Source organism: Ptychodera flava, chromosome 15 (assembly GCF_041260155.1).
Source record: "Ptychodera flava strain L36383 chromosome 15, AS_Pfla_20210202, whole genome shotgun sequence".
NCBI classification, from domain to species: Eukaryota; Metazoa; Hemichordata; class Enteropneusta; family Ptychoderidae; genus Ptychodera; species Ptychodera flava.
Genome location: NC_091942.1, coordinates 20,274,073 through 20,287,276, shown reverse-complemented (window position 1 = coordinate 20,287,276; position 13,204 = coordinate 20,274,073). Strand labels below are relative to the sequence as shown.

General features: G+C 36.8%; 1 protein-coding gene across 1 annotated transcript; it reads left to right on the top strand.

The window, feature by feature from the left end:
* Window positions 1-3,963: 3,963 nt before the first annotated feature.
* LOC139151478 (peptidase M20 domain-containing protein 2-like) lies at window positions 3,964-11,993 on the top strand. The gene is made up of 7 exons (XM_070724300.1): window positions 3,964-4,049; window positions 4,345-4,772; window positions 5,101-5,252; window positions 8,931-9,073; window positions 9,842-9,996; window positions 10,578-10,818; window positions 11,535-11,993. The coding sequence occupies exons 2-7, from the start codon at window positions 4,395-4,397 to the stop codon at window positions 11,675-11,677; spliced, it is 1,212 nt and encodes a 403-aa protein (XP_070580401.1). The 5' UTR covers window positions 3,964-4,049; window positions 4,345-4,394; the 3' UTR covers window positions 11,678-11,993.
* The last annotated feature ends 1,211 nt before the right edge of the window (window positions 11,994-13,204 follow it).

Below are 13,204 nucleotides of genomic sequence, written 5' to 3'. Positions count from 1 at the left end.
CACAAATGTTGTACTCACTGAAAAGTGACGTGCTACGCTGTACAATACCCAACGCACTCTAAAGCACACTGTAAAAAATTTGAAAATCCGGAGATTTTTTTGAAAACTTGGCCCACAAGTGCTTCATTTTATTTTGCGACTGATAATAATCTTTGTACAAATCACAATTTACGTTTTAGCTGTAAAGTTACGATGTTGGCAATACTATAAGTTATTATATATTGTAATTCATATTCACGGGCATGTAAACAAACGATTACTGTGTATTTGTGGTCAGTCACGTGGTTCAACTCAACCAATTAAAATGTGATAGACACGGCATGGTAATATAATGAGTAATCGTAGGCAAAGTGTAATAATCACAAATGTATACATTGTTCCTGTTCATTGTAAATCTGATGTAGTTACGCACGCCTCGAAATTACAAATTACCTTACGCTTACTGATATTTGAAAGTCAATATGGCCGCCATCCCCGTGTTAACTCTAGAAAGGGAAATAAAATTTTCGAAAAAAAATATGACGGAAAACATTTTTTTTCACACCAAGAGTTTTAAAATGAGCCCCCGCAAGTGGTATACTAGAAAAATACTGAAAGAACCGAGAGCCCGAATATCTGTCCCGGAATCGCATTCTAAGCTGCTACACCAGTATTGATAAATAACGTAAACCTTTGCAGTTGTGTTCATATTGAAATTCAAAATTACCCAGTCGTATTAGAAACGAGATGGTGACCTGATTCTATTATTTCAACCCTGCGTTGATCTATGTGCATGCAAGTCATATTTTCCATTTTTGGCGAATAGTATAATCATATTTTATTATCATATTAATCATACCTTAAAAAAAGCTGACAATTGTATTGTTCGCTGCCTGTCTAGTCCGTCCAATACAATCAGCACTTTAACCTGTAGGATTTAATTTGCACTGTCCGTAGACTTCTACACATAGTAAAACCACGTATTGCCATTGCATCATAGTTCTACGGTATATGATTGCGTTCATGTTTCGTTCAATTGTATTGTCATTGTAATAGTTCCATTAGTCTATTTTATGTATATGTCAGCATCGGAATTGTTGTAAAACTTGACTTTTCCCTTTTGTAATGAAATAAGACTTTTAATAAAATTAATCATAGTGCATACATTGATGAATATATTGCTAGGTGTTATTGTGAAATAGAAAAAAATGGGCGAGAAGAAAATCTTGATGAGGATGCCACTCAAGCTAACTTTTCGGGCAACCTCCTTAAAGTAAAGTTTATTTGAAATTACAAGGGACACTTCCCGACGCAAATGAAGTATTTAACATATACTGTGCATGATGATACGATCGTATCAGAGATGAGAATGCGCCGGGGACAGATATTCAGACTCAATTACTTTAAAATGTGTTGCCTGTTTGGACTTGTTTGAAGTCTTTGGATGAAATAAAAGTTTTTAATATTTTGCTTATGAGACATCCTCACATAGATAACAAAGTTGAAAAAAGGTTTTGAATTTTAGATGTACTTTAATCTAAGGAGATTCGTATAACTCCTATCTAAAATTTTGAAATGTGACCTCTAATGAGCATTCTTCAAAAGCATGATTTATATTTTCGTAAAGGAATTTTAGAGTTAGGTTAGATTTTTGAATCTATGCATTACATTTACCTTAAATGTTCTACCGCTCATAGTTGTCTTAAGTTCATTCCAAACTGCTTAATTCGGCACACCATCGGCTGGTTATTCATCATGATAATCTTGACGAATACCGCTTTTTCAACCGCAGATATGTTTGTCATCATGTTCGCTGTTGTGGGTGTGGAAAGGCATTTGGCAGTGGCATTGAAGCAATACACCCCTCGTAAAGGGTATACCACGAGTGCTATACCCTTTGCTGAGGTGGTCTAAAGATTTTGTTTTGTGACAGCATATCGAAATCCTGGCATAAAACTCCCACAAGGTATTTTCTCTCAGTGAGAGCTTGCATGGTGCCGTGTTACAAATGTGTTATATCGCGAAAATAGCTGTTATTTTCTCGCATCAACCAATCAGATCGCTGTATTGTCGCTATCAATATACGGGTATATAATATAATATTTTGTCTAACCCACCTTGCTACTGAAGAGGAACAAATTTTGAGTGGGGTACATCTTGCACTTTTCTGATGTCTGCTCAACGGTTTGACAAACAGACTTTAGTATTCTATCTTCTAAATTGCAAGGAGAATGAATGTGCTGTGGTACGTCTCAAAAATGTGAGAAGTTATCACCTGCTCCACTTCATTGCCTGTCATCATATAGTATACCAGACAAGGGACATTTTACAAGCTGATATTGCGTCAAATGACTGTACCTCACTCAAATCAGTGTATGTGACATTGTGCTTGATCATCACCTCATGAATGTTTGGGAAAAATTTTATTAACCCCATTCTCATAGACATTTATCGGAAATTTATCGGTTAACTCATCCCCTGAAACTACATCGGTAAGCGATGTTCAAGTTTTGTATTTCACGTAGCAAAGCCCAAGACCAAATGGGAACGTTTGTCAGAGAAGAGGTTGGGGAATCGCCAAAACAAACCTTCCTTGTTATCAAACAAACTTATATTGTGGTATAAGTGAAATTCAAAGAAATCTGGGTAGCGGAAGCATAAAATCTACAAAAACTTGAAGAGGCCAGGATGGGGCGCAGAATCAGCTTATTTTTTGGTTCCTTTTAGCTCCAACGCAAGAGGATAACGTTTCGAACGGTATTCACTAAATGAAGCATTTTCTGAAGACACGATATCACCGATGTACTCGGATTTCGAATTATATGAAATTTGCTGATGAGAAATTCTCTTGTTTAAGTATGTTTTTTTCAAATATATACTAAAAAATATTTGCAAGAAAGGAAGCACAATTAGTCCTCAAAGAAATTCCTATGTGCTAATGATAATTATTTCTTCCAAATTTAACAAATGTGACGTTAATCAGGAATTGAAGCATGCTGATGCCTTTCTCTGTGAAGAACACCTTTGCATCATTTCATACTTGAAAAAATATGTAGAATCATAGCGTCACACAGTGTAGCTGTATCGATGTGAACCATCTTTGTTTTAGATAGATAGATAGGTGAATACTATCTCTTGCACTTTCTTTCATCTTATCACATGGTATGTTGGTATATAAAGTAGAAACATCAAATGTTTCGATTAATGCCATGTTAGAAAGTGATGACCATTTTAAGTGATTCAATAGTTCCATGGAAAATGTCCATATCCAAGTTCAGATTACTAGTTATCATATGACCCTGATGAAGACTGTATGGTAGGGGCTTGTGTTCGATTGAATTTTTCAATGTCAAAGTGCTGCAATGCCTTGCTGTAATCGAGAATGTCTTGTTTGAGATTGTCTTTGTTCACTTTTATGTTATATTCGGAGCAATTTTCGGCGACAAATTATCGTCATTCATTTCTTGCAAATAATTTATGCACAATTAGCCTTTACCGTATCTTTCCAATTAGTACATCCTTGACCTTGACCGCGTCACCAGTATATTCACCCTTGGCATTTACCTTTCTTCTTACCGATGACAGTTGACCCTGTGCACGTTTTTACGCCTTTTATGACCTTAAACTTAACATGATGAATAGAGAATAAAGTGTAGTCCAATAAATATAGACTTGTGAAGTTGTATCAAACCCACAGAGCTAGCTTGTCTGTGTATCCTTCCCAACCCCGCTACCATTTTCCATTCGCCACGGCAGATTGTTTCCTAAAGTTAGAACGAATAGTTGACATAGCCTTCTTGTTATGCAGTATATTGCTGTTAATTGCACTTACGTTTATTCAAATGACACAGCGTGGACCTGGAATATTCGATATTATTGTCAATATGTTAAGTGTCATCTCTAAATATATCATTGGTTTAAGAACAAAAATAATATAATTAAACAACACCCTGCCTGTATTTCATGGAATTCTAATTCTGGTTGTGCGCTGTAATATGCTATTTCTATATATTTCGCTCCGATAGTTGATGGTTGTCGTCGGTACATAGAACCAGATAAACGCTTCCAAGGTACGTGCTATCTCCTCTTTAATTTTAGCTGGCAGACTTATCAGATGAACTAGTAAAAATACGTTGGTATTGCTACATTTAGTATTTATGTTGTAAGGTATGGTCGAGCTTGTGAAACCTGATATGTCTGGCATGTGAAAACTTGGTGTCTGAGTGTTGCTAAAGATTGGTCAAATAAGATTCTTCTGGCATCCTGTGCCCATAGAACCTTTCATCGCTTTTGCGACTTGACTACAGGGTCAACTTCGATACTCATCTCGAAATTAACATTTTTCTTCCCTCTCATGTATGGCAGGTGTCCATGCCAGAACAGACGTTACTTAAGGTTCTGTAAAAGACAAAACCATGGCTGACCTGCAGAATGCAAAGCAGAAAGCTTGCGAAGCCATTGATGGGGCAGCAACTGACCTGAATATGCTCAGTCAAGAAATATGGAATAATCCAGAACTGCATTTCGAAGAACACCACGCCCATCAAGTTCTGGCCGATTTTTTGGAGAAAAATGGCTTCAACGTGGAGAGGAAGTTTGTAGTGGACACTGCCTTCAGGGCGACGTTTGGTTCTCAAGAAAACGGTGGCATCAACGCGTGTGTGATCTGTGAATATGATGCCTTGCCAGAGATTGGCCATGCATGTGGACACAATCTTATCGGAGAGGCTGGAGCTGGTGCTGGATTAGGCCTCAAAGTAGCCATGGAAGCAGCTGGAAAGCCACTGGGAAAGGTAAAACAGATTTTTAAAATGATATCGGAGCAATACATTGTACTTTTAATTTTCCGATGGTTTGGATATTGCTCTCTTAAAAAATGTAGCTTCAGATAGTCAAAGGATATTAATTCAAACTGCATAACTATTCCTGTGAGGAATGAGCTGTGAAAATCTCGTTTATTATGCTTTAATCAGATGTAAACTTAAAATGCTCTCGTGTTCGAGTGTATATTGAAGATCACCGTTGATTGACTGTTTTGTTTTGTCCTCTCTGACATTAGTTCTACATTGACTTTTTTCTCTTAAAGTAACACCATCCAAAGTACAATATGCTTCATTACAGCTTACTGTGCTTGGAACACCAGCGGAGGAGGGAGGCGCTGGAAAGATCAAGCTGATCGAGGCAGATGTATTCAAAGTCATTGACCTCGCCATGATGGTCCACCCAACTAATACTAATTGTATTGGTAGCCCGTCATGCCTTGCCGTAACAGTGTAAGTTCAGTTTGTATCTTTGTATGTATGTATGTATGTATGTATGTATGTATGTATGTATGTATGTATGTATGTATGCATGTATGTATGTATGTATGTATGTATGTATGTATGTATGTATGTATGTATGTATGTATGTATGTATGTATGTATGTATGTATGTATGTATGTATGTATGTATGTATGTATGTATGTATGTATGTATGTATGTATATGTATATATATATATATATATATATATATATATATATATATATATATATATATATATATATATATAATCGCAATCATACCAATACGTAATCCGATAACACAAAAGTTGTAAACGTAGTCACAAAACAGCACAGAACAGACAGTAAATAACCGGTACACAAATAAAGTCAAATTCATGAGAGAGAGATATATAGACCTCTGGCCAAAAGACCAAGAAGTAATGTCAGGTGTTTCGAAAATAGTAAGCCCATGCTGCCCCACATATGGCACCCGTCATATATCAATCTGTAAGTCAAATAGGTAGTGGTCACTAACTAAGGCCGAATGTCACTGATGCAATCAGCAATCATTGTATATATATATATATATATATATATATATATATATATATATATATATATATATATATATATATAATATATATATATATATATATTATATATATATATATATAATATAGAATTATTGGACACGAACAACAGTGTTACATTACCCAATCCAACACATCTTCTCTCATTGCCGATCAATAAGTGATAGACATAAAGCATTAAAAGACATCAGCAGATGATAAATGCCCTTCTCTTCTTGAATTCATCGATGGGAATTAATGATGAAAATACAAAATGAAGTAGGCAATGGAGAGTGGTTGCGTTTTATGAGAATCGCTTGTGCAGAGTTCCTGAAGCTGGTCTTAAGTACATTTTCTAACTTTTAATTTACAGTGTTAATGGCACAGAAATTGCTACCACTGTAGACAAATAACAGAGGTCGCGTGGACTGTAACGAAAACCAATCTCTTTAGCAGTTTGAATGAACTTTTCAGATCAGTTACTTGACATTACGGACAAAAAGTTTTACTTTGTCTGTCTGGATAAAACTCTATCGTACAATACTTCTCCCGACTTAAGGATGTGCTCAGTAGATGCACTTTCCCAGTGAGACATGTCGCGCAAATGCGAATAAGCCAGCGAAATAAAACTATTTGCTATACATGTAATTTTACCAAATTGTGTTCCTAAGTATTTTGATGATTCGTTTGAATTGCATTTCCTTCCGGTTGAAGTTTGGGGTCCTGGATGTGATTCAGTGTATCTCCTATGTAATAAATCAGAACTAAATGCTATAGAAGTACAATTATGAGTGAAATGTTATCAAGGTAATGATTTTCATAAAGTTATTTTAATAAGGCACATACATACCTAGGACAGATCTTGTTCACCGTTTCGAGTCACAGGTAATTTAGAATTCATCATGGATGTGTTAGTCTGAACCGACTTTGGTCAATCCTAATCTGGCTTGGTCAATGGTACAAGCTGAAGAATGCCCAAGATGAAGATTATGAGAGCGTATGCAATTAGTGAATCCAAGGCTACATTTCGTCAAATTGTAAAAAACTGAAAAAAATTATCGGCAAAAGACATGACCTGTACCATTCTTATAAAAGTCTAACAAAATTGATAATATTGGAAGATTGAACAATTCCGTTCTAATGAAACTTTTAGTCTCTAATGTTGGATGTGCTAATGGCAAGTTTTGCAAAAAATAAATAATGTATTTTCATATTTGTTCCTTTAAACCAAGAATGTTCATTGGTAAAAGTGTCAATGTGTGACACTGTGCGATGAGAATATGAACATTTCATTCAGAACAAGAACTTGAATTGAATGGTTTTATTTATTGATTTTACGTGATTTTCACGGAAAGCAGTGACTTTTCATCGTCAGTTTGTAGAAAATGGTGACCACATCGTGGCCCTAATGTTTTTCTTCAATTTTCGATAATTCTAATATACTGGAATTCAAAAATCCCTAAGTTCACAAGTACGACAATAGTTTCAATTTTGTTATCGTATATCCTAAAGAAAATACAACCATTTTCAGTATTAGATAGCGAAGCTGCCTCAGTGAATTGCAATAAAACTGCTTACACTAATTTGTTTCAGCTGTAGCCGTGGCCACTTTGGTGTTGAATAAGGCTACTTTATACAGACAAAAAGTCTGCTTGTACAAAGGCAAAACTAGCTCTGTCTGAGGCTCGGGTTGTAAATGAGAGTTTACGATTGGCACCCTGCGTTCAAGATTAAGATACAATGTAACCGTACCATGCACTGGTCCATGTAAATTTTTTTATTTCAAGTTCCCCAGACAAACTGTCTGCATGGGACATACAATGTTGTCGACATTGCCAGCTGGCTACGGCTGAAACTAATTAGTGTGAGCAGTTTTATTGCAGTTCACTGCAGTGGCTTCGCTATCTATTACTGAAAATGGTTGTAATATTACCAACATACAATTTTGATACATTTTTCAGTATTTTGAGGGTTTGTATCAATTCCAATCTCTTGTTTTACATCTTTTCATATTTAGTATTCAACTTATCAACACGATTTGCATATATGGTATGTGCACTTTTTATTGCTGTCACTTGAATTACAGTCCAGCTATAAATTGAAATGTCAATTAAGTAATAAAGCACCCCCAGCGATGGTATACAACGAGATTTTGACTAGTTCACGTCATATATGCACGAGCGGTAGCGAGTGCGTATATGAAGTGGACTGGTCAAAATCGAGTGGCATACCGTCGCTGGCTGTGCTTTATTGTTATTATATCATAACAGTATATTGAAATTCTGGGATGAAACGTCAAAAAGGAATTTGCACTTGCCGAGAATTCGCGCGTGTGCCAACCGTGGTATATTGTGAATATACCACGGTTCCTTTCACGTCTCGACCAACCAGATTGCTGCATTTGCGCCATCAATTTTCTGACATGATATATTATACCGTAACACGTACTGCTGCATATTCATACTCAGGCAGTGTGAATAAACTTAAAGAATTTCAACATTTTGAAAAAAAATGAAGTACAACAAAAGATATGAAATGCAATGTTAAGATAAAATATCAAGTTAGCATACAACTGATCATTCACATCCCAGTTATGCTATGGACAATGTATTGTCCATATTCATTGCAAAATGACAAATACAGGTAGCCATACAGGAATATAAGTAAGCTATGCCATTTATACATTCAATGAGATTCACTCTTTTTGTGTACCATAGTCAACACTTTATGAACATTGTCATTGGCGCACCTTTTGTCCCTTTGGCAATGGTTAATTGATGACTGTCAAGTCTCCTGCTTTTCAAAGCGATGCTCTCAGGCCTGATCTCATGCACAAGTATATATTTGTTGTATTTTATTGTATCGCTAGGTGATCCATATTCTATACATTGCATATAAATACTAGAAAAAATGGCAATGGTTACAGCTTTCAATTATAAGGACTTGTTGTTTTTGTTATGAACATTCAAGGGCATTCATACTATTTTAGATTTTTTTTCGAAATAAAAAGTCATTAAATGTAATGAAATGGTCCTCAAGGTCTGGAAGTAATTATTGGTTAAAATATGACTCACAACAACATCTGCTACATGTACAGTTTTCCACTGTATCCACAGATTCTACGTTACATTCCACGGCAAAGCATCACACGCAGCCTATGCACCATGGGAAGGGGTCAACGCCCTAGATGCCGCTGTCATGTATTATCAGAACATGTCAGTGATGCGACAGCAGATGAAACCCACCTGGCGTATCCACGGTAACCAACGGTTTTTTTTTAATGATATTCTCATCTGTTTTGCATGAGATCACTGCCATATTTTGCAGTAAAGCAGAAAATCAGACGTACATGCAAGTGTTTGGTGTGGCTCTTCGAACTTTCAACTCTGAGTGTTTGTTGGAAATATTGTAATGACAGTAATTAATTTCGTATGGAACCTTTGTGTCATCACAGGTTCTGTCGGTACGCCATTCAGGTCACCCAAACAGTTTCATGTTGTGTTTATTTAGAGGCGGAATCTAAAGGTATTTCCTTGACGTTAAAACACTGCTAAACTTTAACCGTTATATCCAGTGAAATCTTGCTCTCTCAAGTAATCTTTATAACACGGTACAATTTCTTTATCGTCATCACACCACAAATAGAGGAAATCTTCGTGATCGAACAAAACGATGTCAAATGCCAAAATACTGTAGCTTGAATTGCTCGCACTTCTATTCACAATCCTCTATATCCCCATTGTGATATTGAGTCGCAAGTTTGTTCAAACTGATACAAAATATTGCGAGTGATCAGAGTAAAGCAGAATAAAAAATTACACTAAAAGAGACATTAGGCTATATTGAACAACGCAAATAAAGGGATTTAAGAGCATTATCTTTTCAAGGAATTGTCGAGTCACCACAATTTTATAGCTCTGTCAATTAAGGTACGTGAACTATGCAACTGCACCTTGTCCTCTAATTCCGATATAGAGTTACCTTTCCAACAGATCAGAGTTACAATAAAAATGCAATCGTATTTTAGGGGTAATATCGAATGGAGAAACCAGACCTAACATCATACCAGAGAAGTCAGAGGTGACCTTTCATCTTAGAACTCCAACAGCCATTGAATTGTGCGAGCTGAAGGAAAGAGCTTTTGCATGTGCCGAGGGAGCTGCCAAGGCAACTGGATGCAAAGTAAGTGTATGGTGGTTGTCCTCTGACATTGTGTCGGCGTAGTAGTCTATAGGTGGTGCGTGCAGAATAGCAAAAAAACGCTCTTTTTCTTTTTACAAAGCCAGCAGAAATGCTCATCCCAATCAAACTCTCTTAGATTGGAAATGAAAAAAATATTTACCGATTCTGAGCTTTTAAACACTTTTCCTGTTGATCCGTGCAAATGGCATTCGTAATGATATACCATTAGGATATTGTAGGTCATGCGCTAAATACGTATTTGTTTCATCCACAATGAACATACTACATTTATAAAAGAATATGCGCGTAAGTAACTTCTCCGCGCGCGGGGAAGTTCCCAATTTCCCTGGCTTTCTTTGTGGTTTTCTTTCTATGTCGCAACAAAACCAGTATCTGACTAGCTGTTACATACAAGTATGACGATCACATACCCCTGTGGTATAAAGATGGCCACACAGTCATCTGTGAACTATATGCTTACCACCTGCACACCGAACTTCCCCTCCCGGTGAAGTTCGTATTCGCATACTTGCAAATGTCACGAGTTGAATTTATTTTTTGTTTTTATTAAATCTTTGCAGATGGAACACAGCTTCTCCCCCATTTATGCGAATGTTGTCAGCAACAACACGCTGGTCAAACTTTACACCGAGAATGCTGAAAACTTGGGTGTAAAGTTCCTGCCTGAAAACCAAGCTGCTAATATGATCATGGGGTCGACAGATATGGGCAATGTCTCATACGTAGTGCCGAGTATTCATCCGTTTTACGGCTTGCAAACGGATTCTGTATATCATTCGCAGGGCTTAACAGCAGTATCTGGTACAGAACAAAGTATACTTTTCTGATGATATGATTAAAGCCACACTATTTTTCTCCACCCGGAGTATGTAAAAACACTCTTACAGAATATCATCCCACATGGCAAGAATGCCACTTTTACAGGTACACAGTCACCAGTAATCTAAATATGCCCATATATGGTCAAAGGGGCGTTCCTTGGTATTAAGAATGCCCATGTGAGGGCGCTGTTTTTAAAAAGTGGCCACCCGCTTAAAATCTGTGATTGGTTAGATTTCCTCTTTCCTTGGTAACTGTGGCAAAATTGGAAAAGGTGACAGTATACCTTTAACGTCAAAACGCCGATGGGCGTTTACAGAATTTTTCTGTATATTTTCCAGTCATTTTAAACATAAGTCCAAAGACCGTGACGCATATATTAATCAGCATTCGCTCCATAAAGACTGCCGTGAACAAACGATTGACAAAACGTACTTTTCGGAATTAAGTGAATTGCAATGTGGACTTACATAATCCCCATATTCCACAACATAGCGGTAAGAAAATATCGCTGCATGTAGTTTCATGAGTCTTCCGATCGGCTTCTGTTCTAAATATGACACCTGCTTTACTTTGATCAGCGTGTTTTCAGATCATGGTCTATAACACGGCACCGCAGCCCAATATTCCAGTTTTTTTCCATTTTAATTTTTTAAACGTATCAACATTTTGATGTCGTTCGATTTTTACTTATCCAGGAGCACCTGAGGCCCAAGAACCAACCCTGGTCCATGCCAAGGCCATGGCTATGACAGTTCTAGATGTCTTCTTCCAAGGTGAAGACATCATGAAACAGATCAGAGAAGATTTTACTGAAGACATAAAAGAGAACGAAAGCTAATTGGAACAAATATGCAAAACCCCAGGTGTTGACTAGTGTTCCATACAATATCGATACTTTCACCGTTATTTAAAACAATTGCACGTATCTTGAAAACTCAGTTTTCGACTAAGGACAGGAATTTGAAGTGACAAGAAGCGAAGTTTGATTACTTTTAAGATATTGCTCGTTTGGTGACTCAGGGTGTTTTTGTATGATCGTCCGCACCATAAGTGAATTCGCCAGTCCCTCACTGGTTCAAATTGGAACTTATGATGTACAACCCTACGTGTGTGAACTTGGATTAGACATAAAGAAAACTTATATGATTCAAAAATGTGTTTGTTCCTATTGAATGAAGGCACATATAATACGCCAACGACGAGTGTCGCCTTTACTTGGAAATATCGCATGGTCATTGCTATCAAGTAACATATGCAGTTTATATTCCTTGGCGAAATTTTCTACCCCGAGAATATTACCTTCGATGTTGTCTGCGACAAAGCAAATATACAAGTCAATGGAACGATTGAGAACTTACGTTTTCTCACCTTGCCCTCTGGTCGGTTAAAATATGTAGTTTCTTTATCTCTCTGCTCAAACACAAATATATGCTTTTAAAATTTGGTGATTTTCATCAGTTTGGCGTGACATGCAAGGTCACTCTTGCGCCGCTGACACTTCAATGGCGCATGTGCGGTATTGGAAATCAGCTTCGAAACAAAGCATCGGCTATGAAAAACCTTGAACGATTGCTGTACAAGTCAGCTTGCGAGTATCGATAAATCTGGCATTCCTTTCGCTTTGCGGTAAAATTATTTCTGATTGATGGACGAACTACAGGGAAATCAATGCATGCGAAGCGTTTCATGTTTGTTTGTTTAAATAACAACGTACAGATTAAAGGATGTATACACTCCTACGAAGCTCTACCAATTACATTCCACTGATTTCGGCTTGACCTGTACGTATAGGGAGCATTCAGTTATTATGGCTTGGGTGGGCCTGCAAAATCCAGGGGTGATGTGACATTGGAAAAGTGCACTTTGGTGGGTCATGGTTTTCTAAGGAGTATAAGTGGGGGTCACTTGATTTTCAAATAAATTCCCACCTGTTAACCAGATATGAACAGAGCTTGCTCACGAATTTCAGTATATACTGCAGTTGTCTGTAAATTGAACCTTTTGCCGCAAGTTTGTAACTTCATTGAAATTGTTATGATCAACATCATGAACATTTACCATAGATTAATTAAAAAAATCTTTATATATACAAATATGTATTCGGCTGAAATGAAAATACTCAATTTCTTTGACTGCTGTCACCGTATCACCACTTGTCGTAGCAATTGTAATTGCCTTAGGTCAAGTTCTTCACGCTTTATATGCCAAACCGTGGAGGTTCATTAAATATGCATATTATAAATGAACTGACACGAAAACTCAAAATGTGTTTTGAACTACTATTATATAACTTTATCATCAACTGACATAGCCCTTTCATCATCTTTGGTCATGTTTCTCGAGTTATCATTTATTTTAAAAGTTC

What these genes read in the sequence shown, in the direction of transcription:
- LOC139151478 (XM_070724300.1), top strand. Translation starts at nt 4,395, where the DNA reads ATGGCTGACCTGCAGAATGCAAAGCAGAAAGCTTGCGAAGCCATTGAT. An exon ending in CTGGAAAGCCACTGGGAAAG is followed by an intron (nt 4,773 to 5,100) that starts GTAAAACAGATT and finishes GCTTCATTACAG; the next exon opens with CTTACTGTGCTTGGAACACC. An exon ending in CCAAGGCAACTGGATGCAAA is followed by an intron (nt 9,997 to 10,577) that starts GTAAGTGTATGG and finishes AAATCTTTGCAG; the next exon opens with ATGGAACACAGCTTCTCCCC.